Source organism: Delphinus delphis, chromosome 13, assembly GCF_949987515.2.
Source record: "Delphinus delphis chromosome 13, mDelDel1.2, whole genome shotgun sequence".
NCBI lineage: Eukaryota > Metazoa > Chordata > Mammalia > Artiodactyla > Delphinidae > Delphinus > Delphinus delphis.
In genome coordinates this window covers 27,739,222-27,766,142 of record NC_082695.1, presented here as the reverse complement: position 1 = coordinate 27,766,142, position 26,921 = coordinate 27,739,222, and the positions used below count along the sequence as shown (strand labels likewise).

Sequence of the window (26,921 nt, the reverse complement as noted above, 5' to 3'; positions counted from 1 at the left end):
AAAAAAACTGGATTATTTTTAAGTAAATCCAGACATACACTATTAGATGTTGGTCTATTTTGAATTCATCCTGCTTGATGCTTAGTGGTCCCTTTTAAGGTGAAGGTCCTTGTCTCAGATTGGGGATATTTTAGGATTCTTTGATAATTTATCCTTCTGTTTTCTCGATTCTATCCTTCTGGAATTCATCTTTGATTATTCTTGGATTTACTCTCTATTTCTTTAAAATTGTTTGGAGATTTACTACTCTGTCTTCCAGATCTCCAACTTGTTCTTCAGGTGTACATTTTATACCATCCAGTGATGTTGGGGGTTGGGGGGAGTGGCAATCATTTTTAATTGTTAAGAAGTCTTTCTTTTTCTCTGATAACTCCTTTTTTATGCCTGTCAGTTTTTGTTACATGGATACAACATTTCTCTGAGGATCCTAATTAAAATTTTTATGTTTTTTGATTTACAGTCAAGTCTCCTTTTTTGCAGTAGTTATGTTCTATCAAGTTGCTGCAACACTGAATTAGCTAATACTGAGCCACCCCTCCCAGGGGAAATACAGGATTAGGTGCTACCAGCCTCTGATCACATTTTTGTTAACTGATCAGTACTTAACCTTGTTTTATGTGTCTTTCTGTCTAAAGCCACCTTATTTAGCATATATTCATTAACATTGAACTCAGCCAACAACACTAACTCACACCTGAATGCAGCTTTTATCTAACACAGGTATTTTCTCCATAAGGAACATCATGAACTTCTTGCTAAACTTAGGAACACAAGGCAGCACGTCAGCACTGCGCTTGGGGGCCATTGTTTTTTTTTGCGGTACACGGGCCTCTCACCGCTGTGGCCTCTCCAGTTGCAGAGCACAGGCTCCAGACGCGCAGGCCCAGCGGCCACGGCCCGTGGGCCCAGCTGTTCCACGGCACGTGGGATCCCCCCAGACCGGGGCATGAACCTGTGCCCCCTGCATCGGCAGGCGGACTCCCAACCACTGCGCCAGCAGGGAAGCTTGGGGGTCATTTTAAACAGTGAAATCATCAACACAAAGAACAAAAATGCAGAAAACATGATGGTAAATAGAGTGCAAAGCAGGCACTGGTTTTTCAGCATAAAGCTGAAACAGGAAGGCCCATGAATGCCCCAAGTATTGGATTTTTGGTTTTGCAAATAAATTTTAGCAAGTAGGTCAGTTTACAAATGTAGAATCTGCATATGATGTGGACTGTAGGCTGTTTTATATTTTCTCAAAGATCTATTTCCTCAAAGAACTGTTTGTATGCCTTGGTCTTTAACTGTCACACTCCTTCTTTTTCTCAAGTGCATGTTAGTCTTTGCTCATGTATTTGTGAACAGGAGACTGTGATGGCTGCTAGAGAGAACTGGTGTTGGTATTTTTCTCCTGTTAGATGCTGTTTTCTTAACAGCTCATTCTCTTACTTAGGGGGTTGGCTGAGTTTTGACTAAGTAGGTGGAGTGGTTTGGCAGGGTTTCCTTGTAGGGCGACCAAGACGGAGCTGGCAGGTGGGCATTACCCCCAAATTGCCAAAGTCAGGAGGTTTTGACTTGGGGGATAGAGCACTTTAATGTATTTTCTTCTTTCTTGTCCCTCTCCCTGCCGGCTTTGCAGTGCTACTTTATTTCAAGTTCATATCTCTCCTCATAAGTTCTAATCATCTCACTAGGATCCTTCTCCGATTTTATTTAGCCTAGAGCAGAGTCAGCTGCCAGCCATGGGGGTCTTCTGATTGCAGATTATTAAATGAATCAATTCATGATTGCCCCATTACTCATTACTATTGGTTGATTGATTGATTCGTTACTTACTTATTGATTAGAGGTTGGAGCTGCTAGAATTTCCTCCTTAATGATAGTTGTTGAGCTCTTTTTCCCTTAGCATTTTAACTGTCTGATCTCCTTTTGCTTCCTGGAATCCTCCAGATTTCATGATTTCTGATGGCACATTCTGATTTCTGCACTGTTACAGTGTTATTTTTTCATCATTTCCATGGAGGCGTAGGAAGGAGATGCAGGTGATCAGTCTCCTGTATTCAGTCAGAGTTGGATGGTTTTGCTCACTGTTTAATTATGAGTCGTATTTGGAAAATGGTTTAAATGTGATCATCTTATTTATGGATATACAAATGAGATAATCCTTAATTCAGGTTGTTATCTGGATGTTTCACAATTTAATTTGTAGAATATTTTAAAAATTTATATTTTCAGTAATTTTAGAATATATTACTATAAATGTACTTGTCCTTGATCAAATAAATACATTTGTGGAACATTGAAAAAAGAAATTTTGTGAGATATAGAAATTACTATAATTTACATCCCTTTGAATAGCCAAGAATTATAATAAGTAACTTGTAATTTTATTTTATTACTATAGGACTTTGTAGTTTACCTGGTATTTTTCTTTTTTTTTTTAATTAAAAAAAATGTTTGTTTATTTGTGGCCGTGTCGGGTCTTAGTTGCAGCACTTGGGCTTCTCTCTAATTGTGGCGTGCAGGCTCCAGAGCACGTGGGCTAGTTGCCCCAAGGCATGTGGGATCTTAGTTCCCCAACCAGGGATCGAACCTGTGTCCCCTGCATTGGAAGGTGGATTCTTAACCACTGGACCGCCAGGGAAGTCCCTACCTGGTTTTTTCCTTATATTAGGTGATGTCGTTATCAGATGCTTTAGTAATAAACACCTAAACGTTTTTTTTTAATTATCGCATTTTGTTTTCAGCTTTATGAAATTGGCAGATCACAATATCAAGATCAAAGGTTAAACAATACCTCTATGTCATGTTCATAGAGGTATTACTTAATCTGGATGGGGGAGGCAAAGGAAATCAATATCTAGGACATTAGACGTAGAAATGAAAAAAAAAGATTCAACCTAGAGTCAACGTCAGTGGAGTTCACTCTCTTATTGCTTATCTTTTGCCTTTGTCAAAACGCAGTTGACCACAAATGAGTCTGGAGACTAGAGAATGACAGGCATGCCTTCCTGAGGGTGGTCTTTTTCTACTTTTCCTTCTCCGTCGGGGTGGGGTTCTTTTTGTATGAAGCATGTAAAAATCTTTTTGCCATGAATTTGGTCACCGTAAAATTACTTTTCATTCTATAGTTAATGACCAGATCTTTTAGAAAGAAAAATTCTAACGCCTCTTAAGTGTCTTTAAAAAAAAAATCTATTGACTGCTTGAAGCCTTTTGTTTTGGGAAAAGGACTACTTTCTAAGCCATAAGAAAATGTGGTTAAAAACAAGGTGAAAGCCCAGTGTCCTCAGTCCCCAGGCTGAGAACTCAGGGGTACCCCTCCTGGGTGTGTGGTGCCAGGCGTGGCAGGGGTCTAGTCCGCAGTGACACGCTGACTGGTGGGTTGCATGGCTGCTGAACGCATTTTTAATTCTCTGAACTAAATGTGCATTAACTTTATAATTATGTAAAATATCTTTTACTTTTCCTTTCTAGCTCTCGTGCTCATTCCCCCATGATCGCTGTAGGAAGTGATGACAGCAGCCCAAACGCAATGGCCAAGGTTCAGATTTTCGAATATAATGAAAACACCAGGTCAGTACTGCTTTGGTTAAGTTATTGTTCTGAATTGCATTTAATTTTTTAAAATGTTATTTCTTTATTCATTAACTCAGTTACGCATTATTTGTCACATATTTACTGATTTCCTATGATACGCTAAGTTCTCTGCTCTGGTAATATAAAATTGAGTGGTGTAGAGGAAAAGGTAATTGATCTCCCAGTATGTACCGTCATGAAGGGAAAACAAACAAACAAACAAAAGGTGAAAAATGGTGATGAATTTTATAAACTGGGAGAATCAGGATGTTCAGAGATTATGCCTAGGGGGAGGGGGCCAGGAAGATTCATTCAAAAGGAGACCCATAGGGCTTCCCTGGTGGCACAGTAGTTGAGAGTCCGCCTGCTGATGCAGGGGACATGGGTTCGTGCCCCGGTCCGGGAGGATCCCACATGCCGTGGAGCGGCTGAGCCCATGAACCATGGCCGCCGAGCCTGCGTGTCTGGAGCCTGTGCTCCGCAACAGGAGAGGCCACAACAGTGAGAGGCCCGCGTATCGCAAAAAAAAAAAAAAAAAAAAAAAAAATGGAGACCCATAGAATGAGTAGAAATTAGCCAGACAAAGAGGGCAAAACATTCCAGATGGAGAAAACTGCATGTGTTGAGAGAGAGCCAATATATTTTCGCTGTGTTTGGAACATAATAGGTAAAAGGGAGTGTGATGAGAAATCTGGAAGGCTTATACCTGCAAGACCTACTGTTCAACGTTTAATTTTTATCTTAAGGGTAATGTGAAGCCATTGAAAGACTTCTCAGTTGGAGAATAACAGGATCAGATGGTAGTTTAACACTCCCGAGGTGTGGAAATAGACTTTGTTGTAGCTTCCTTTATCATCACTTAAAAAACTCAATTCTTGCTGTTGTCAGCTTAACTTTTTTCTTTACACTCAAATTTTAGGGAATTCAGGTACCCTTTTTCTTAAAAAAGATGTTAATGGCTAACAAATCAAGATCTCATTCTAATTAAGTTTTAGTTACTCTGTTTTAAGCTAAACTTAAAAAAAAACTTAAAGGAAGAAACCTGGGAGGTTATATTACATTCCTAGGGCTGTCAAAGCAAATTACTACAAACTGGTGGCTTAAAAGAGATGTTTCTTTTCAGAGTTCTGGAGGCCAGAAATCTGAAATCAACGTGTTGTCAGGGCTGTGCTGCTTTCAGACTCTTTCCTTGTCTCTTCCAGCTTCTGGAGGCTCCAGGAGTTCCGTGGCTGAGCTGCATCACTCCAATCTCTGCCTGTGTCTTCACATGGCTTCTTCTCTAATGTCTGTTTCTCTCTCATCCTGAGATCCTTAATTGTATCTGCAAAGGCCCTTTCCGATAGGTCACATTCACAGTTTCTGGGGATTGGGGCTGGACATATTATATATTGCAGAGATAAACGCTACTTGATTGTGAGCAAGATGGAGAAAATGGAGATACCTAGACATGTGGATTTTTAAAATTTTCATTTCTGATAATTCTAACGTAAATTGTTTTTTCATTTAGGAAATATGCAAAAGCTGAAACCCTCCTGACAGTCACGGATCCTGTCCACGATATTGCCTTTGCTCCAAACTTGGGACGGTCTTTCCACATTCTTGCCATAGCAACCAAAGACGTGAGAATTTTTACATTAAAGCCTGTGAGGTGAGTTTTTGAAACAATTACTAATTTGAAAGTTCTCTTACCTCTTGCTTATTTTCATTTGTGGAGGAGAGTGTAGAGGCAACAGTGATCTGAAGAATGGATTCTTTTTTTTTGGCGGTTCGCGGGCCTCTCACTGCTGTGGCCTCTCCCGTTGCGGAGCACAGGCTCCGGACGCGCAGGCTCAGCAGCCATGGCTCACGGGCCCAGCCGCTCCGCGGTATGTGGGATCTTCCCGGACCGGGGCACGAACCCATGTTCCCTGCATCGGCAGGCGGACTCTGAACCACTGCGCCACCAGGGAAGCCCAAGAGAGGAGATTTATGTTTTCTTAGTTGTGTTTTATTTAGGCAGATACTAAAATGAATTGGATCCTCTGAATATAATTGCACTCTATAAATGTTTGAAGGAATGAGAGGTGGCAGTCTACTTAGGGAAAATTAAATTAGAACTGAGACATTCTTGTGAATAATCTATTTAGCTTTAACTTTGGAATTGTGAGTTTCTGTTCTTTTTCTTTTCTTTTTTCCTTCTTCTCTCCTCCTATTCTTCCCTTCCTACTACTTTTTCTTTTGAAATTAATCATTGTCATCTCTTTTATTCCTCAACTTTTTGGGGGGAATAAAATCCTCTTTAGTCACTTAATATCTTTTATGTGGTAGGATCATGCCAGGTACTGGGGAATCAAGTGAAAGTGACATGGCCCATCTCTCAGTAAGCTATGGAGGTTGGGGGGCAGGTATGGATATGACATTGATATGGCGTGTATGTGAGACCATTTGTATTTTTTAATTTAGAACGGTGAGTGTGTGTGTGTGTGTGTGTGTGTGTGTGTGTGTACACTCAGAATTCCTCAGGAAAATTTTTTTATTAACAGGAAAGAACTTACTTCCTCTGGTGGGCCAACAAAATTTGAAATCCATATAGTGGCTCAGTTTGATAATCATAATTCTCAGGTCTGGCGAGTGAGTTGGAATATAACAGGGACAGTGCTGGCATCTTCAGGAGATGATGGCTGTGTCAGGTTGTGGAAAGGTAAGATTTCATTGGAGGAATTGTTGCTTTATGATGCTACTTTAGAATTTTCACTTAGAAATGTAAACTCAAGTATTTTGAAAAAAAATATCTTTCTACAGTTACTTTTAACTTAATGTCTCATATTGTGTTGAATCTTTATTATTCTACCTAGTTCATAGCAGTAATTGACTAATTGAATTGTTTACGTTTCCATGTGGAACAAAGTAAAACTAACTGTAACAGAATATACACTGCCTCCAAAGATACCATTTGCTATGTGTGTAACTTGTGGGACTTCTCTACAAACCCAGGATATAGTCATCTCTTATTTGATTAAACAATTGCTTTAGCCAACAAGCCCTTAAGAGAAGAAAAATCCAGTATCTTCCCCACTTCTTCTCTACAGCTCCCAAAAGTTAGAGAATCTTGAGGCCACTGATTCTAAAAGTTTCTTACAAATGCCAAGCAGAGGAAGTGGTCTGGACGGTCGACACAGACTGTGGGTGCTGTGGCGTGGTCTGCACTTCTCCACGGATGTTTATCCACTGGCTCTGTGTACCACTCTAGTCGGTGGCGTCCCATCTTTAGGATTCGAAGTTACAGCTTCGTTCATTTCCCCTGAGGAGTTACTGTTCCCAAACCGCAGTTTGGCTGAGTCTCCTGTGGTCAGCTTTAGGCTTTGGTAGAACCAGCCCAGGTGTCCCTTTCCTCAGGGTCTTTGCTGCCCCGTCCTACCTAACTTGGATTTCCTGAGCTCAGTGTCTGCAGTGACCAGTTTTGCATCCAAACAATTAGGCCAAGTTGGATAAGCCACTCAAACCCCAGAGGTTCTGTTACCTACATCCATGAGGACTTGACTTGTACTCGCTGAACTGAGAAGGTGACTCCGTTACCCACACATCAGAACTGAAATTCATTATAATGAAGACAGAATTTTATTTTGATATTAACTTAATGTAATAATGTGGTAGCTTAGAGAATTGTCTCTGTTAATATTTATCTAGTAAGGAAAGGAAATGGGTGGTGAGAGCTTTGTTTTTAAATTAGTATTTCTTTAAAAACTTCAAAAAATAATTGTTAAAATTGAGATATATGTGTTTCATTTAAAAAAATGTCTTTACTATTTATCCTGAGAGATATGTAGCCTGTAGGTCTCTTTTATTTCTTTAATTGTAGATTTGTGCCCTGGAACATAGGTATTAGTCATGTTAATGAGTTTGACCATTTTCCTTTCAGCTAATTATATGGACAACTGGAAGTGTACTGGTATTCTGAAAGGTAATGGGAGCCCTGTCAATGGGAGCTCTCAGCAGGGAAACTCAAATCCTTCTCTAGGTTCAAATATACCAAATCTTCAGAATTCATTAAATGGATCTTCTGCTGGCAGGTAGGCTGTTTTGTGAGAAAACTAGAAATTATCTTCTTTTTAAATCATTCTGGTAGCCATACTGAAGGTGTGTTACTTCATGGATTTTAAGATTGAATCAAGAAATTCACACGTAACTGTGGCACTAGAAGAGAAGGAGGCACTTTGGTAGCTCTGTATTTGGCTTATTACTTGGTCATAATATTTACAGGTAGGTTCTGAGGCCGTTAAACAAACTCAATTATATGCTGAAATTTAGTGGTCTTCCAGAAACATATATAACTTTGAAGTAATGAGATGAAGAGGAAGTTCGGGACAGTACTGAGGATCGTAGTCCCAGATGAGCATTAGTGTTGCTAGTGCTGGTGGGGTGGCCTTTGAGTCAGGTTAAGCTGAAATTTTAAATAAAACACACAAACTAAAGCTTTGTAAAAGTGAGTAAATTAAATGTTTTTTGTGTGTGTGTTTAAAATTTTCATGGAGATTGTAAGAGGATATGGTAAATTCTGAGTTCTTGATTTTTAGAATTTTTAGTATATTTTAGATTCTCAAAGAATGTTTAATGTTATCTAAAGAGTTGTCCTTTTGTTTTCATATTCAAATTTCAATTTGTAAGGTAAAATTATTTTAATATGCCTTTGTGAATAATTTGGAATACTATTTAGGAAACTTCAAAGCATAGCCTTAACAAACTGTCACGTGGTTGTCCTGTTGTCAACTTAAATGAAAGAAGAGAATTGTATTTTAAATTTCCTCAACTATTTTTTTTTTTTTGCGATATGCGGGCCTCTCACTGTGGTGGCCTTTCCCGTTGCGGAGCACAGGCTCCGGACGCACAGGCTCAGCGGCCATGGCTCACGGGCCCAGCTGCTCCGCGGCATGTGGGATCTTCCCGGACCGGGGCATGAACCCGTGTCCCCTGCATCAGCAGGCGGACTCTGAACCACTGCACCACCAGGGAAGCCCTCCTCAACTATTTTTGTATTGTTATATTTTTATAAAGGAGTCCTGCTTTTTGATTTTTAAGTATTTGCATGAAAACAACTTCAGGTCACCATAGAAGATATCAGATTATAAAGATTATTCCATGAAGCAAAGATACTAGTGTTAATTTTTTTAAAAAAAATCTGGTTTTTGGTTGCTGCCTGTACTGCACATTTTCTTTTGTAAAGAGCGTTGAAGTTTTGATGTGTTCTTATTGTGCCAATAACCATGTGTGTTAGATCTGTGATGCATTTTCCCTTCTCCATTTGTATTATGTCCTTTAACAGAAAGCACAGCTGAGTACCAGCTAACTGGAGTAACTTTGCTGTTTTGCTGCTTGTTGCATGCACACAGGAATGGGAAGCAAGCTCCTTTTCCCCTTCCCCAGCGCCGTTTGACCTCTCCCAAGATACACCAACAGCCTGCTTACTACTAAACGCAGTCCAAAAGGCCTTTAAAAATACAGTGTATATCATTTTTTTTTGTGCTAGCCAGTTTATTGACATTATTTGAAACTTTTGAAATATAAATGGAGAGGCTTTTTGTTGAGACATTGTCACCAAAACAATTTTTTGAAATGTTTCTGAAATGAACATGGGTTTTAAAATTAAAGGATTGTTACCATCCTCATTGCTAGTTGGGAGGAGGGAAAATATCACTCTATTCCATCTGGAGACTATATATAGACTTATGTCTTTTATTTTCTAAAACAGTAAGCTAAAATGAATTTTTATAATTTTAATTTGAAGATTGAATATTTTTCATAAAGATTGTTTTGAGTGCTAATTTGTTTACCTTTTGTAGAATTGGTTTATACATGATATTATTCAGTACAACTCTGTTATTTCTTTGTAATGTTTAAAAAGTATTAGTGAAGGAGTGAGAGAAGTAGTAGTGAAAGTAACTTGACTGTACAGTTTGTAGCCGAACAACATTTGGTATTGCTTCATTTATAATTTAGAAGTAAAATGAAAACATCTTTGTAAGTTTTCAGTTCATATTCACTAAAGAGATAAATGTTTCTAATATGTGCTTGTATATTTTTATGGTGTGATTTCATGGCTTAAGGTTTCCTTCAAGTCAAAATTTGGAAACATAGTATAAGAAGCAGATAAAACTCTGCTAAAATTGTGCATGCATGTTAACCTCCACATTCCATGTCCCAGGATTTTCTTAATTTTGTTGGCTGCTTCATTTAGTTCATATCCTCTGATAACAAAGCTATAAATCTTTTTTTGAGAAAATGCTAAAGTATTACGGGTAAGTTTTAAAATGGCAGAAGAATAACAATAGGACATATTTTTGAGCCCTTTTACTTATCAAAATTTTGTACTAGTCTTTTTGCAGAAAAACATCTAAGTACATTCAAAGATTGTGTTTCTTCAAAAGTATGTTGCAATAGCTGGCCATACTATGTGAAAGTCTATCTGAATTGGTCCTCAGTATCATGTATGCACTAAAAAATGTGCTGCTGCTACAAGTGAAGTGTTGCTTAAAGAAAAAGCTTACTTGATTTGTAAATTACAGGAGAGCATCAATATGTTTCTGAGAGACTAGAAAATGTTTTAAATTATAAAATTAATGTCTTTTTTGTAACATTCATACTGATAATTTTTTTTAACATTTTAAGTTTAACAGATTGTATTTCTTTTTTCAAGTTTCTATACTTGCTTAAATGAGCCTGATTTGAGTAAGGGTCTTGATTTTGCTATTATGTTCCGTTAGTTTTGGCATGAATATAGTAAAGCTTTTTTTTCTAGCATGTGTTTTTTCCTCTTTGGTTCTCTTTGTATTTACTATTTTTCTCTTTTTCTTCTGTTTTTTCTTTTTTTTTTTCTGTTGTTTTTGTTTTGTTTTGGTGTTTTGTTCCTGTCTTCATTGTTTCAGGTATTTCTTTCCCCCTCTGGATTCCCCACGGGCTGGATCGAGATGGTCCAGTTATGCCCAGCTCCTTCCTCCTCCTCCTCCTCCTCCTCCTCTGATAGAGCACTCTTGCGATGCTGACACTGCCAGCCTCCAGTATCCTCACCCTCGCAGACGATCTCTCTCTCGGCCTCTTAATCCCTTACCTGAGAATGAAGGGGTTTAAAAAACACTGATTTAACACTTAAAGGCCTTATTCAAGTGCTTGTAAATGCTTTCATTCCTGGCTTTTTGTTTTTCTTCATTTTCTTTCAGAAGATTTTTCTAATTTAGGGTCTGTCTTGCATGTATTACAACCAGAACATGGTGTTTGGAACCTAAATGTGTTTGTGCTTCTGCATCAAAGGAATATTTGCTTCATTGGTTGATAACCTTTGATGAAATATGAGATGTGTACACATAACATTAACTGTGAGAGTTACACACAATAGCTGACTTCAAAGTGCCTGTTCTGTACATTTTATTTTGAACTGTTATGGCGTTAAGTTTCTTATGGTTTGTCATACTGGTTAATGTGAAAGCATATCATTATAGAGTTAACTTTGCCTTTGAGACATGATAAAAAATGTTTTTGATTTTTACAGGCTAATGTTGCAACTGACTAGTTTGTAAAATAAATCATTCCTGTGTATAAAGCAGCAAAACATATTATGGACTGTTTGGTCTTTTTTTTTTTTCTTTTAAAGGAAACTGCCTTTCACTACTTGGAATTATTGTTTAAAGCTTTTGTAATTATTCTCCAAGTAGATTATTTAATAAAATATATTTTTAAAGATATGAATCTGTTGCCATATAAAAATAGAATGTAGTTTATTTGATGGTTGGTAAAGCTTATTTATATCTCCTTAAAATATCATATTGCTAAAAAAAGATCCAAACAATCAGAAATTAGGGGATGATCATGGCATTTATTTAGAAGGTAGAAAGTTAGTATGCAGACTAACATCTAGAATCAACAAATGTCTACTTGACATTTGAACTGCTATTTGAACAGCGTTTCGTGTGTCTATCAGCTGATCACACAGATGGTATAGTCGTTATAAATATATATTATAACTTATAATCTAATTTTCAAAGACACTCTCCTATCAATAGACACTTTCCTGTCAAACCCCTAGAGCTTCTTAACATGCAAAGGATAAAGAGCTTATAAAGTATATTGTATTTTAATTTAAGGCAAGGTCTTCCTTCTGTTAAAGGACTTGTTTTAGACCGGTAGACTAGTCGAGTTTCAAAGCAAGAGGTCTCACTTTAAGTCTGGATCTAGCTCAGAATTAAGAATTCAGGTCTTTTAGATTTCAATCATTATCAAGGTACGTGGGGTAGGATGGGGTAATGAATTGAGACAGGCCCTCCCATTTAGTGAACATTGGGCATCTTCTATATGCAAGATACTGTGCTAAACACTTTGGGATATGTAAAAAAAAAACAGAAAGGTAGTCGGCACACATTCATTCTAGTGGGAGAAGGCATTTACAGAATTTACAAAGGGTAGTGAGGATTCAGCTTCATAAAAAAGGTTGAACGGTACAGGAGGCATTAAAGAAAGTGATTTATATGTCAGCAGGATTTGGAAGGGATGTGGGATTGTGACATGTTGGAGTACTTAAAGTGGAAGAGGGCGGAGTCCAGGGTGATGGCCCAAATGTAGAAGAGAACAGGGCGTGTGCAGGCAGAGGATTAAGTTTTAGTCCAATGAAAGAACAAGGTTCATTTGGGGAGCTAGTGGGAGATTAACCTGGACGCATACCTTGTGGTCACACTGTAGAAGGTGCTGGATATTGGAGGTTGAGGTGTTACCACTCAGAGCAGTTGGTAAAGGGAAGCCATGTGAGACGTCCGTCTTTCCTAACTGGACGGGTGTCTCTTCTAATTCCCCGGAAGGTACCCTTGGCCATGGGGCCACTTCAAGCTCTTCTTGGAATTGGAGATTTGGAATTCACTACTTCTTTCTTTTCAGTTGGTCAGATAATAGCTAATGTTGCTGAGTGCCTCCACGTGCCAGTGCTCTGCTAGATGCAAGTTAACTGACTTCATCCTCACAGCAAACTCTGAGGCAAGTGCTCTGATTATCCCCGTTTTACAGATGAGGACACCTGCAGGTTTAAGCTCTTTGTGCGAGGCTGCACAGTTAGGAAGTGAGAGCATTGAGATTTGGGCAGTCTGGCATCTCAGTGAAGGCTCTTTTCCTGCAAATACTTTGGAGTGTAGATCCCTGTCACTGTCAGGTTGCTGGGTGCCATGGGGAGACCTCCAGTCACTTGATCTTTATGAAGGAAGGACAGTGAGTTGGGTTCAAGGGATTCAGGGTGAGTGACAGTCTGGAACAGTGGACACATTCCAGCAGTTCACTGCCAGCGTGTGGCCATGGTGTAGGCAGAGCGTTGCTCATTACACTCAAATAGCATCCTTTCAGCTCTAGAGCTAAGGATTTGATTTGTTTTTCAAGATTCAGAAAATATTGAGATTTTCGCCATTTAATCTGTGTTCATTGAGTTTGGACACAGGTAGAACAGGCGTGGTTAAATGCCAAGGCTGGAAGGTTTCAAGAAGAGATGTCAAGATAACTGCGGAGACATCACTGAGTTTGATGGGAGGCCAGTCCTGATAAACTAAAACAAGTGTGGAAGTAGTACTCAGGGCCAAGCCAGAAACAGAATGAGTGACAATGAGGTGTGAAAGGAGGCAGTTAAGGATAGGAGAGACAGAGTGGTCTTTGTGTGATAAAATGGAATCAAGGAAGGGTGCGTGTCTTATTCATTTTTAAAAAAATTTATTTGTTTTATTTATTTATTTTTGGCTGCATTGGGTCTTTGTTGCTACGCGTGGGCTTTTCTCTAGTTGCAGAGAGCATAGGCTACTCTTCGTTGCGGTGTGCAGGCTTCTCATTGCGGTGGCTTCTCGTTGCAGAGCACGGGCTCTAGGCGCGCGGGCTTCAGTAGTTGTGGCTCGTGGGCTCTAGAGCGCAGGCTCAATAGTTGTGGCGCATGGGCATAGTTGCTCCGCGGCATGTGGGATCTTCCTGGACCAGGGCTCGAACCCTTGTCCGCTGCATTGGCAGGCAGAGTCTTAACCACTGAGCCACCAGGGAAGCCAGGGTGTTTTATTTTTTGCAGAGAGATGCAGAGTTTCCAAAGGCAGAAAGGAAGAGAGTGAAGAGGGCATCCAGGAATGATTGTTGAGCAATATTTTGGAGGAGGTAGAAAGTTGTGATAAGCAGATGTCTTTTCCTACCAGGCTAAAATGAGGAGTAGGGACTGCTGAAGTCCCAAGTGTGCATCGTCAACATTCAACAGCTATTCTATGGATGCAGTTAAAGAGTTAACTTTGTTAAAGAGGAACTGTAGGGAAGAAATTCTGAGATCAAGAAAAGTGAAAGGTGTGGTTTCAGTAAAGCAGTAGTTAGGACCTCGTGGTGAGCAGGCGTTGGTGATGGGACTCGTGGCCTAAGGAGAACGGGAAATAGAGGAAGATAATTAGGGACGTACCGTCTCATCTCCTCGCCCCTCTTCACCCGGAACCAACCTTACTGCGCCCCATGGGCGACTTGGTGTAGCGCGGACCCCGGGGATGACTTCCTAACCGCAGCACTGTCAGTGTAAACGTGCGGCAGGTGACCACACGTCAGCATCCGCTCCCGTAGGGACAGTGCCAACACTTCCGAACTCGGGGTGTGTCAGATGCCTGGTCCACCCGAAGTAGTTCTCTGTGCTCTAGGCGAGTGCCGCTGCTCTGCAGCACCAGGTAAGAGAGGCGTGGCGTCCTCCAGTGGGCGAGGCGCCAGGCGCGGCGCCTCCGGGCCGGGCGCGGCTTCCCGCTTCAAATCCGGGATGCCCGCCCTCGTCCAATCAGCGGGCTCGTCCCTTCGCGCCGTCCAATCCAAAGCTGGCTTGGAGTCCCCGCCCCTCGGTCCGTGTGGCGAACCGACGTAAACCCCAGGGGCGCACCGTACGGCCGGCCGCCTTTTGGGGACGCGCGCACGCGCACTGGCAGAGGCGCTGGACGCCGGACCTCTCTTTCGCGGACTTTCTGCCGGCTGGGCGCTCGCGGCCGGCGTCGCGGGCTCGGTGAGGGGTCGCCGGGGGGCGGGGCGGGCGAGTCGGGCTGCCGTGAGAGCGGGGCCTCCGGGACTCGGGTCTTTTGTCCGGGTCCTGGTCCCTGTCTCCCCAACGCGGCGCTCCCCGCTCGCGGGCCGGGCCAGGCGGGGGTGACGCGCTGCTGACCGGCGGATGCGGCCGCGTCACCGTGGCTCCCGGCCTCTTGCGGGTCGTTTCACGGAAAAACGGGAAAGGTGACAGTGTTTGAGGTCGCTTTGCTTTTGTTTTTTCCCGACGGCAGACTTTGTTCGCTGAAGCATGAGGTCCCTTTCGAGGCCGTCGCCTGGAGGACAGCTGTTTTCATGACAGTGTTTTCACTCGCTGTTATCATTTTGAGGTCATTCGACTGGAGTTTTTACTGCTCCAAGGTCAACTTTTTCTCCGGATTCCAGTTTTTAGGGCAGTTTACGGTAAGCTTTGAAAACTGTTATGCTAGATGCCTACCTAATGGTAAAGCGTATCTTAGAACGTTGGGGAAGTTTGACTTTGGCTTTTTCCCACAGCTCATACTTTTAAGTGTGTTCAGTTGTGCACGTAGGCTTCCAGTCGACAACTACAGCAGATGATATTTTATGTATCCAGGCATGAAATTAAAGCAATTAAATATCAGTAAACTCGAGCAGGATGTTTTGAAGTTACTGCTTTAAGGACATACCAAGAGGAATCCCAAAGCTGGCTGCTTAGTTCAAGTGCAGTAAAAGGAAAGATAATATTGTATTGTCCTCATTTTAGATGAGGAGGAGGGCTGGGTAATGCAATAGGGATGGAAGTTAGGGCATCTTCCCTTCTAGGAAAACTTTAGGAATGTGGCATGTCCATAGATGGCTTAGAACAAGTGTAGTTCTTTCTGGAAAAGAGAGACTGGGCGGTAGATTACATCTGGAGGAATCTTCCCCTGGATTGTGTTACTGTTGCACCCACAGCAAAGCTCTATTCCTGCACTTAGTACTGTATCATAGTGGGTAGGGATTGTCAGCTTTCTGAGGGGAGCCACCTTACTTATTGTTGCTTCACACAGCCAGGCAGAGTGTCTTTCACCATTTGTTTTTGATAATGATTGTTGCATGAATGATCTTTGCTTGATATCTGGATTTTCTTAGATGTGATTCTTTCTAAGTGGAGATAACCCTTAAAGAGATGGTATACATTTTGATGTGGTATTATATATTTTTAAGTGAATGAGTAACTTAGTAACTACAAGACTAGATGTGGGGAGGCTACTTGGAAGACTTGTGTAGGAATTTATTTTATTTTATTTTATTTTTTATTAATTTATTGTTTTTGCTGTGTTGGGTCTTCATTTCTATGCGTGGGCTTTCTCTAGTTGTGGCAAGCAGGGGCCACTCTTCATCGCGGTGCACGGGCCTCTCACTATCGCAGCCTCTCTTGTTGCGGAGCACAAGCTCCAGATACGCCGGCTTAGTAGTTGTGGCTTACGGGCCTAGTTGTTCCGCGGCATGTGGGATCTCCCCAGACCAGGGCTCGAACCTGTGTCCCCTGCATTGGCAGGCAGATTCTCAACCACTGCACCACCGGGGAAGCCCTATTTCATTTTTTAAAAATATTTATTTATTTATATATTTAGCTTCACCGGGTCATAGTTGCAGCATGCGGGATCTAGTTCCCTGACCAGGGATCAAACCCGGGCCTCCTGCATTTAGAGTGCAGAGTCTTAGCCACTGGACCACCAGGGAAGTCCCCTGTGCAGGAGTTTAAAGATTGATGGAAAGATAGGCAAAGTTTCTGCTCTTAGGGAGAAATCTTTTTAGTGGAAGAAGACAGACAAATACAAAAACAGACAGTGATCAGTGCTGGCAGAAATAAAAATGACCATGGACTCTAGGGTACATTTGACTTCACGATAAGGGATCAACTCTCTTAGAAGGTGAGCTTTGAATTGAGGTGAATGTCAGGAAGGAGCTAGCTGTACAGACATCTAGAATAGTATTCTAGGCCCCGAGGTGGGGATGGGCTTCAGTATTATAGGAACAGAAAAGCCGTTATGTGGTGAGTGAGGCTGGGGTGTGCAGATGAGGTGGCTCACTGAAGTTTTCAGGAAGAGTATGGTACTTGGCTTATGGTTTACGATCCCTTTGATTGCCATGTGGAGAATTAATTGTAGAGTGGCAAGAATTGGACTGTGAAGACTGGTTAGGAGGTTTTTCAGTAGGGTAGGATGGTAGTAGAGTCAGAAAGATGTAGAATGACTCAGGGATTGTTTTAGACAAGGCCTGTTTTGCCTTTAGGAATAGACTCCACTAGATGTGTTTTGATTGGCAACAGTGTTTTTACTGTGTTTAGATGGGTTCAGGTGGAGTCTGTATTTTCCTGTTGTCTGACGGTGCGTGTTCCTGAAGGCATTTGAGTTTGAGATTTGTCTGTATAAGATGTGCACTGCGTGATGGAGCTGAGGTCAGGATCCTGGGTGTCTCTAACATGGAAGGGGAGGCTGTCAGGTGAGATGCTTGGCTGTGAAAAGGAGGTGAGAAGGTGGTGCAGGGGTGCAAAGGAAGGGTGGGTATAGGTTTTCCACCGCCTGTGTCCTGGTGTGAGAGAGTTTGAAAGTGTTTGTAGAAATCGAGAAGAGGAAATGTAGATAGTTAGACATGTCAAAGAGAGGAAAACACTGGGCTGTGGTCTGAGAGGATGGTGCTTACGTGATAGCTGGTGATAAGTTTGCTGGGTTTGACCCAGTTTGAAAATCTTCATTCATTCAGCAAATTTATTGAGGGTCTACTCTGTGCAAGGCACTGCTCTAGATTCACTGGTAAAACAGGTCAAGTCCCTGCCCTCATGGCACTTAAATTCTAACGTGGTGTGGGGAATATAGTAAAACTGGTGAACTATATAGCACTACAGAAAAAAGGAAGCAGGGCAAGGAGATTGGCATGCTGAGCCTGACTGTACACGCTGGTGGGAAAGTGGACATTTACACAAAGACCTGAAAGAATTGAAGGCACAGGAGCCTCCGTGGGTTCCAGGGACGGCAGCAAGGTCAGAGTGGCTGGGGTGGAAGGCGCAAAGGAGAGGAGCAGGAGGTCCCAGGTCAGAGTTACTCAGTCCCCCGTTGCCAGCAAGACTGACTTTCTCAGTGCGATGGGAAGCCAGTGGAGTGTTCTGAGCTAAGCAGTGAGTGTTTGGCGTGTTTGACTGGGTAACCTGAGTGTGTGGAGGGTAGTCTGGGGAGGAAGATAGAGGGTCTTGCAGGGAGGGTCCCGGTCGGAGAGGGTGTGTCTTGACCATGGCGGTAGCAACCAGGAGTCGTGAGAAATGGCAGGTTCTGGTTATATGGTTGTGGTGTAGCCATTGGGATTTGCTGAGGGATTGCACACTGATGGTTTGATCTGAGCAACTAGAGAATGGACTTGTCGTTTTGTCTGTGGGGAAGATTGAAGAGCAGGCTTTTCTTGAGGGGGTTGCAGTGAGGTGGAATCAAGATTGATGTTTTAGGTGCTTGTTAGATACCTAAGTGAAAATGTCAGGTAGGTAGTTGAACATCTGAGGTTCAGGGGAGAGACCCAGGCTGGAATACAAGTTTCATATGGGATTTAAAACTTTCAAACTGAGGGCACTCATCCAGAGAGGCTGGGTAGATGGAGGAGACCCAGGAGCCAGCCCTGGAGCCCTCGCTGTGTGGAGGTCCAGGAGAGAAGGAGGAGGAAGAGCCGACAGCGGTGCTTTGGAAACCAGGTGAAGAAAGTACTTCTGTGAGGGAGGAGTATGAATTCGATTCTGTTAGGTCCAAGACAAGGAGGACTGAAAATTGACCGTGGGGTTATGGGTTTGGCAACAGGGAGATCAGTGGTGATGTTGACAAGCCCTTGGTGGGGCGGTGGGACGGAAGCCAGCTGGGAGTGGGCTTGGATGAGGGGTGGAGCTGGGTGGCCGGTAGTGACTCGTATTGGAGGTCTGGGTGGTAGAGGTAGTGCGGATATAGGTGGCGGTAGCTGTGGGGGGTTTGCAGGGCTGAGGTCAAGGAAGGCTTCTTGTGCTCATGGGGAGGACTGCCCCGAGAGATGCAGCAGTGTCGAGGAGGCGAGGTGGGTGTTGGAATGGGAGGGCTTGGCTTCTACCAGAAGTGTGGATCCTTCATCTGTGATCAGGTAAGTTTAGTAGGTTTCTAGTGGTCTTAAGGCTTTTCCTACTTTGTAGAGTAAATTAGCTCATAATGTCTAAACTCACACGTCAGTGATTTGCCACTGACCCCAGCACAGTCCTGCGTTGTTGTCTGTCTCATCAGTAGTGGCAGCTCTTAGAATATCTGTCCAGGCACTAAGCCCTCTCCCTTCTTCTGCTTTCAGCTGATGGGATCAGGCCAGACTTCCTAATACACCATTTAAGGCTTGTAGGATCTGGCTCTGTGTTTTTACTCACCCGTTGCCCGAATATGGTGGAGCACCTGCTATGGCCACCACACCCTCAGCACTTAGAGCAGAGTTTGGAGTCATACCTGGGCGCGAATCTTACTAATTGCACAAACTTGGGTCAGTTTAGCTAGTTTAGTCTCTGAGTTTGTTTCTTCTTTTGTAAAATGAGGATAAGTGAGTTAAGGTAGTAGGTATGCAATAAATTTTAATTTTCCACCATTGCTTATGTTTATTTGTCACCTTTAAAAGCCCTCTTATCTCATACTTTGCCTGAAATGTCCTGCTCATTCTTCAAGGTATAGGGCCAATATCCTCTCATTTCTTGAGTCTTTCCTGATTTAATTATTTTCTTCACTGAATTCCACACAGCCCTTACATGATAAGCACTCTGAAATATTTTTAAAATTGAGTAATGTGTCCTGAGTTCTGAGATCAGGGTCCATTGAATGAGTGGCCAGCATGCACTGTAGGTTCTCTATTAGTAGTACAGACTGTGCCAGTGTTTTCCAGACTTAGCCTTTGTGCTCCACTTTTACCATTTTTGCCTTGTCCATATGCCAAATATACCTTCTTTTTATCTTTATTTATTTATTTTTGGCTGCGTTGGGTCTTCTTTGCTACGTGTGGGCTTTCTCTAGTTGCGCAGGCGGGGGCTACTCTTCATCGTGGTGGCTTGTCTCCTTGTGGAGCACTGGCTCTAGGTGCGTGGGGTTTAGTAGTTGTGGCATGCAGGCTCAGTAGTTGTGGTACATGGGCTTAGTTGCTCCACGGCATGTGGGATCTTCCCAGACCAGGATTGAACCCTTGTCCCCTGTGTTGGCAGGCGGATTCTTAACTACTGTGCCACCAGTGAAGTCCCCAAATATACTTTATGTAACTTAAATTTTTTCTTTGAACAGACTCACTTTTTTTTTGGTGGTGTTGGCTGCACCACACAGCTTGTGAGATCTTAGTTCCCTGGCCAGGGATTGAACCCGGGCCCTTGGCAGTGAAAGCACCGAGTCCTAACCACTGGACCACCAGGGAATGCTGTAGACTCACTTTATTTATTTGTTTGTTGAATTTTTTGGCTGCGTCAGGTTTTCGTTGCTGCGTGCAGGCTTTCTCTAGTTTCGGCGAGCAGGGGCTACTCTTCGTTGTGGTGCAGGGCTTCTCATTGCAGTGGCTTCTCTTGTTGTGTAGCATGGGCTCAGTAGTTGCAGCACTCGGGCTCAGTAGTTGTGGCATGTGGGCTTAGTTGCTTCAAGGCATGTGGGATCTTCCCCGGCCAGAGATTGAACTCATGTCCCATGCATTGACAGCCGGATTCTTAACAACTGCGCCATCAGGGAAGTCCCTAGATTCACTTTTTAAACCATTTACTCATCCTTAATCTTTGAAATCAGGGACTAGATTTTGCTAGTTCTATTTATTCTATTCCCTGTTAGAATGTGTGCCCAGCTTGTATGACGTCCAGAAATTGTCTGTATATGCCATTAGTGTTGTGCCTTCTTCGATTCTTTATTCGATAAATTCAGAATCCAAGAGTAAATTAAGCTGTTGTTTCATTATTATGTTAATTATAAGAAGATAGTTTGATGTTTATATTCTCAGCTATAGTATCCCCTCTTAGAGCTGTTCCAAAAAAAGGATTTTATCAATTTTCTAAGATTTATGGGACTTGTACTCTTAATCGTTTGAAAAAGTTTTATGGTAATATATGATTTATAAGAATACTTTTATTGTTGCAGTGAGATGGAAGATTTTCGAGGTATAGCTGATGAGTCATTTCCAAGCTTTTTAACCAATTCATTACTTGGTGGTAATAGTGAGATTTTGGAAAATGTCACTCTTTCTTCCAATCTTGGCTTGCCTGTTGCTGTTTCAACGCTTGCTAGAAATAGATCCAGCACTGATAACAGGTAAGAATTGTTTGAACAGATGATTTTTTTTAGATTCTTAAAGCCTACTATATACTGATACTTCTGTGAAATTTTTCAGCCAAGCTTGAGCTTTAGCTTTATCTGAGGCAGATGACCATTTATATAAAATCAGCATAGAAGATAAAACCATCTCTTTCCTGTTCAGTCGCTTATCAGTGGTGGGTGGGTAGGTTTGGGATTGAACGCCAGTGACCTTTTGGCTTACCAATGGTCTTTCTGTCCGTGGTATATTGGCTTTTATTAGTTCAGACTCCTGGTGGCTGGTGATTTGAGCTACACCCCCAAATGTGATGTGTATAGTTCACTCATCTTGTGTAACTTGTAAAGTTTACCTATGCCTGAATATCTAACCACTTTCCCGTCCTCCTAACCTAAACATTCTGTATGGAGCACCATCTTTACCTTTGGAATGAAGGGGTTGGATTAACTCTTTAAAAACTTTTGGCTTTAAGATTTCCACAACTCTCTTGTTTAATACACACATTCTGCTGCTGCACAGGTTTTCAGTGCTTTGCACATAAGGTGATGGTTTTGAACATTGGGGACCCTATTTGTTTTTACCCCCTGGTGGTTGGTTTTACAGTCATACAGTCCTATGTCATGGTGAATTTTAAATGTGTATAATTTAGTTATTAACAATTAAAACAAAATTTTTGTGTGTAGGAATTCTGATGTCCAGGCGTCTTATTTAGTGGAAGGGAAGTTTTCAATTCCATCAGAGTCGTCTCCCAGTAGCCAGAGTGAAGCTGAACCAAGAGAGAGGTTACAGCTTGTCTTCCCGGATGATGAGTGAGTTCTTACTTCATCTTGCTTTCACTGTGTTAAGAGCGAGTCTCACGTAGTCTTGTGGAAAAAGAACACGTGATTGTGTCTCTGATCGTTTATAAGAATTTTAACAGTTTTCTTTGTATGATATTAATCGCAAACAGTTTTAGTCTTTCAAAATCTTTTTCTGATTCCAAGAGTAATACATGCTCATTGAAAAAATTATAAAATACAAGCAATTATAAGGCAGACAACAAAGCCCTGTCATCCCAGTAAGACATTGATTATCTTTTTATTTAGTCTGCTAGACTATTTTCTATGCACATGTACATATGTATTAATTTTTTAACAATAATAGGATTAAACTGTACATACTGTTTATAACTTTTAAATATTAATGATTGTGTCATCTTTCCATTACAATTAATGTAGGTATGTATCATAATGTTAATGGCTGCACCATGTTAGGCACTTAGATGATTGGAATTTTACTATTATAAATTTAGTGAACTTCCTTATTTATACATACATTTTGCATCTAGTAGGTTATTTTATTCAGATAAAATCCTAGGATCAAAATAGCTGAGTTAAGAATATTTAATTTTAAACACCACTGCGGATTACCACATTGCTCTTTGGAAGGTTTGTACCAGTTTGCATTCCCGTTAGAAGATGTGCATGAGAATGCCTGCTTCTCTGAGCCCTCCCTGACATTTGGTGGTGTTATTTTGTATCCTCAATTTTTAATTAATTAATTAATTAATTTCTTCCTTTTCTTTCTTTCTTCCTTTCTTCCTCCTTCCCTCCCTCCCTCCCTCCCTCTCTCCCTCCTTCCTTCATTGGGTCCTTGTTGCTGGGCTTTCTTTAGTTTCAGCGAGTGGGGGCTACTCTTCTTTGTGGTGCATGGGCTTCTCATTGTGGTGGCTTCTCTTGTTGCGGAGCATGGGCTCTAGGTGCACGGACTTCAGTAGTTGTGGTTTGGTTCGCGGGCTCTAAAGCACAGCCTCAGTAGTTGTGGCACACGGACTTAGTTGCTCTGCAGCATGTGGGATCTTCCCCAACCAGGGCTCAAACCCATGTCTCTTGCATTAACAGGCAGATTCTTAACCACTATGCCACCAGGGAAGCCCCTGATCCTCAATTTTAGAAGTAAAAGAATTTATACACATGCCTAAGTGAATAGAAGAAAGTCTGGAAGGCTTTACACCAAAATGTAAATGGTGGTTATGTCTCGATGGCGGTATTACAGGCAGTCTTAAAGTATTCTGTTTGAATTCATAATCGAGGATTTATGGGATCGAACATAATTTAATGTTTATTCATTACTTATATTTTTGTTGTGAATTACCTCTTGATGACGTTTAGATATAAGCACTTTCTGTATGTTAAAGTTGTTAACTCTGTGTATTCATTTTCTCAATGTGTGTTTTTTGTTTTCGTTTTATTTATTTTTAACATCTTTATTGGAGTATAATTGCTTTACAGTGTTGTGTTAGTTTCTGCTGTATAACAAAATGAATCAGCTATATGCATATGTATATCCCCATATCCCCTCCCTCTTGCATCTTCCTCCCACCCTCTTATCCCACCCCTCTAGGTGGTCGTGAAGTACCAAGCTGATCTCCTTGAGCCATGCAGCTGCTTCCTACTAGCTATCTATTTTACATTTGGTAGTGTATATATGTCAGTGCTACTCTCTCACTTCGTCCCAGCTTACCCTTCCCTCTCCCCATGTCCTCAAGTCCAGTCTCTACATCTGTGTCTTTATTCCTGTCCTGCCCCTAGGTTCATTAGAACCTTTTTTTTTTTTTTAGATTCCGTATATATGTGTTAGCATACGGTATTTGTTTTTCTCTTTCTGACTTACTTCACTCTGTATGACAGACTCTAGGTCCATCCACCTCACTACAAGTAACTCAGTTTTGTTTCTTTTTATGGCTGAGTAATATTCCATTGTGTATATGTGCCACATCTTCTTTATCCATTCGTCTGTCGATGGACACTTAGGTTGCTTCCATGTCCTGGCTATTGTAGATAGAGCTGCAGTGAACGTTGTGGTACATGACTCTTTTTGAATTATGGTTTTCTCAGGGTATATGCCCAGTAATGGGATTTCTGGGTCATATGGTAGTTTTATTTTTAGTTTTTTAAGGAACCTCCATACTGTTCTTCATAATGGCTGTATCAATTTACATTCCCACCAACAGTGCAAGAGGGTTCACACCCTCTCCAGCATTTATTGTTTGTAGATTTTTTGATTATGGCCATTTTGACTGGTGTGAGGTAATACCTCATTGTAGTTTTGATTTGCATTTGTCTAATGATTAGTGATGTTGAGCATCCTTTCATGTGTTTGTTGGCAATCTGTATATCTTCATTGGAGAAATGTCTGTTTAGGTCTTCTGTCCATTTTTGGATTGGGTTGTTGGTTTTTTTTGATATTGAGCTGCATGTATATTTTGGAGATTAACCTTTTGTCAGTTGCTTCATTTGCCAATATTTTCTCCCATTCTGAGGGCTGTCTTTTTGTCTTGCTTATGGTCTCCTTTGCTTTAGATCTTTAATCCATTTGGAGTTTATTTTTGTGTATGGTGTTAGGGAGTGTTCTAATTTCATTCTTTTACATGTAGCTGTCCAGTTTTCCCAGCACCACTTATTGAGGGGGCTGTCTTTTCTCCATTGTCTATTCTTGCCTCCTTTATCAAAGATAAGGTGACCATAGGTGCGTGGGTTTATCTCTGGGCTTTCTGTCCTGTTCCATTGATCTTTATTTCTGTTTTTGTGCCAGTACCATACTGTCTTGATTACTGTAGCTTTGTAGTATAGTCTGAAGTCCGGGAGCCTGATTCCTCCAGTTCTGTTTTTCTTTCTCAAGATTGTTTTGGCTATTCGGGGTCTTTGTGTTTCCATGCAAATTGTGCAATTTTTTGTTCTAGTTCTGTGAAAAATGCCATTGATGGTTTGATAGGGATTGCATTGAATCTGTAGATTGTTTTGGGTAGTATAGTCATTTTCACAATGTTGATTCTTCCAATCCAAGGACATAGTATAACTCTCCATCTGTTTGTATCATCTTTAATTTCTTTCATCAGTGTCTTTTAGTTTTCTGCATACAGGTCTTTTGTCTCCTTAGGTAGGTTTATTCCTAGGTGTTTTATTCTTTTTGTTGCAATGGTAAATGGGAGTGTTTCCTTAATTTCACTTTCAGATTTTTCATCATTAGTGTGTAAGAATGCAGGAGATTTCTGTGCATTAATTTTGCATCCTGCTACTCTACCAAATTAATTGATTAGTAGTTTTCTGGTAGCATCTGTAGGGTTCTTTGTGTATAGTATTACGTCATCTGCAGTGACAGTTTTACTTCTTCTTTTCCAATTTGTATTCCTTGTTTTTCTTTTTCTTCTCTGATTGCTGTGGCTAAAACTTCCAAAACTATGTTGAATTACAGTGGTGAGAGTGGCAACCTTGTCTTGTTCCTGATCTTAGAGGAAATGGTTTTAGTTTTTCACCATTGAGAATGATGTTGGCTGTGGGTTTGTCATATATGACCCTTATTATGTTGAGGTAGGTTCCCTCTATGCCTAATTTCTGGAAAGTTTTTATCATAAATGGGTATTGAATTTTGTCAAAAGCTCTTTCCTGATCTGTTGAGATCATCATATGGTTTTTATCCTTCAATTTGTTAATATGGTGTATCACATTGATTGACTTGCATATATTGAAGAATCCTTGCATTCCTGGGATAAACCCCACTTGATCATGGTGTATGATCCTTTTAATGTGCTGTTGGATTCTGTTTGCTAGTATTTTGTTCAGGACTTTTGCATCTATGTTCATCAGCGATACTGGCCTGTAGTTTTCTTTTTTGTGAGATCTTCATCTGGTTTTGGTATCAGGGTGATGGTGGCCTCGTATAATGAGTTTGGGAGTGTTCCTCCCTTTGCTGTATTTTGGAAGAGTTTGGGAAGCATAGGTGTTAGCTTTTCTCTAAAAGTTTGATAGAATTCGCCTGTGGAGCCATCTGGTCCTAGGCTTTTGTTTGTTAGAAGATTGTTAATCACAGTTTCAATTTCAGTCAACATGTGTTTTTGACTGAGTGCCTGCTGTGTGCCAGCTACCTCTCCAAGGGCTTGGGAAATAGCAGTGGACAAAACAGACATTACACAAAAAGACACCAAAATACACCAGTTTTACAGTATATTAGAAGAGAAAAAGTGATAGGAAAAAACAGAACATGATAAGGAGGGAAGTTAGGAGGGATGAAAGGTGTTTTCATTGTGAGTCTCCTTGAGGAGGTGTGAGTTCAGAGCAGAGACTTGAAGGAGATAGTCAGCCCAGTTGGCCTCAGGAGGAGGAGGGTGCAGCAGCGGGAGGGCACTGAGTGAGAGCATCCTTGGTGTGTCCATGAGCAGGAAGGAGCATGGGGTGGGCAAAGCTTCTGACTCCGGGTGAGGTGGGAAACCCACCAAGGGTTCCATCTCAACTCTGATATGATTAGCCCCCTCTGGCTACCAGTGAAGAATAGACTGCTGGGAAGCAAGACTGTAAGCATGATGACCACTTGGGAAGGTGGGTTCTCAAGGGGCCGGTAGGTGGAGGAGAGGAGGGGAGAGGAGAGGAGAGGAGAGGAGTGGAGGAACAGAGATCAGAGGTGGGGAGCACACAGCCTGGCGGGCAGGTTGGGGTCTTTGGTAAGTGCCAGGTGTTCAGTGTGGTGTTCTTGGCCACTCTACTCTGCACAGGCGTTTCTTAGGCCTTAATCTGGAGAAGAGCCTTCTTCCTGGGTGCACAGGGTCGTGTTGGCACTGCTGATGTACGTGGGTGGGTTGGGGAGCAGAAGTGGAGGGCTGTCTGGGATGGTTGCCTGAAAGACTTTTGCTTAAGATTTAATTTGAAAAATGTTGATGGGCCAGTAAAAACAATGATAGCTGTAGGTTTGAGGAAGTCGAGTTTTGAGGGGGAGTGATGGTGGTGGTTAATTTAGAGTGCCCTCAACTGTCTCTGTTGTCCTAAAGTTTTAATGGTCACACTACATGTCTTTCGAGGGGTGGGGAGTGGCAGGGGGAGGTTTAAGATATGAAAATTAACTAAATGTCCTGACTTCTTTATTTCATTTTACCATCTTGCTTCCCCTACCACCACCCCTTTTCTTAAAAATATGTTACATAGAGACCTTTATTGTCTTTTTGTTTCCTCATATTCTCATTTTATTTATTTATTTGCGATATAATTGACATGTAACATTATATTAGTTTTAGGTGTACAGCTTAA

General features: G+C 41.5%; 1 protein-coding gene across 1 annotated transcript in view; it reads left to right on the top strand.

Annotated features, from left to right (window-relative positions):
- Positions 1-26,921, top strand: part of LOC132436114 (centrosomal protein of 192 kDa) — a 119,213-nt gene that overhangs the window by 11,214 nt on the left and 81,078 nt on the right. Inside the window, exons 5-11 of the mRNA XM_069541344.1 lie at positions 3,463-3,561; positions 5,072-5,212; positions 6,087-6,244; positions 7,463-7,613; positions 10,464-10,664; positions 20,694-20,864; positions 21,549-21,674. Coding sequence (XP_069397445.1) covers positions 3,463-3,561; positions 5,072-5,212; positions 6,087-6,244; positions 7,463-7,613; positions 10,464-10,664; positions 20,694-20,864; positions 21,549-21,674 — 1,047 coding nt within the window. The remainder of the gene's footprint in view (positions 1-3,462; positions 3,562-5,071; positions 5,213-6,086; positions 6,245-7,462; positions 7,614-10,463; positions 10,665-20,693; positions 20,865-21,548; positions 21,675-26,921) is intronic.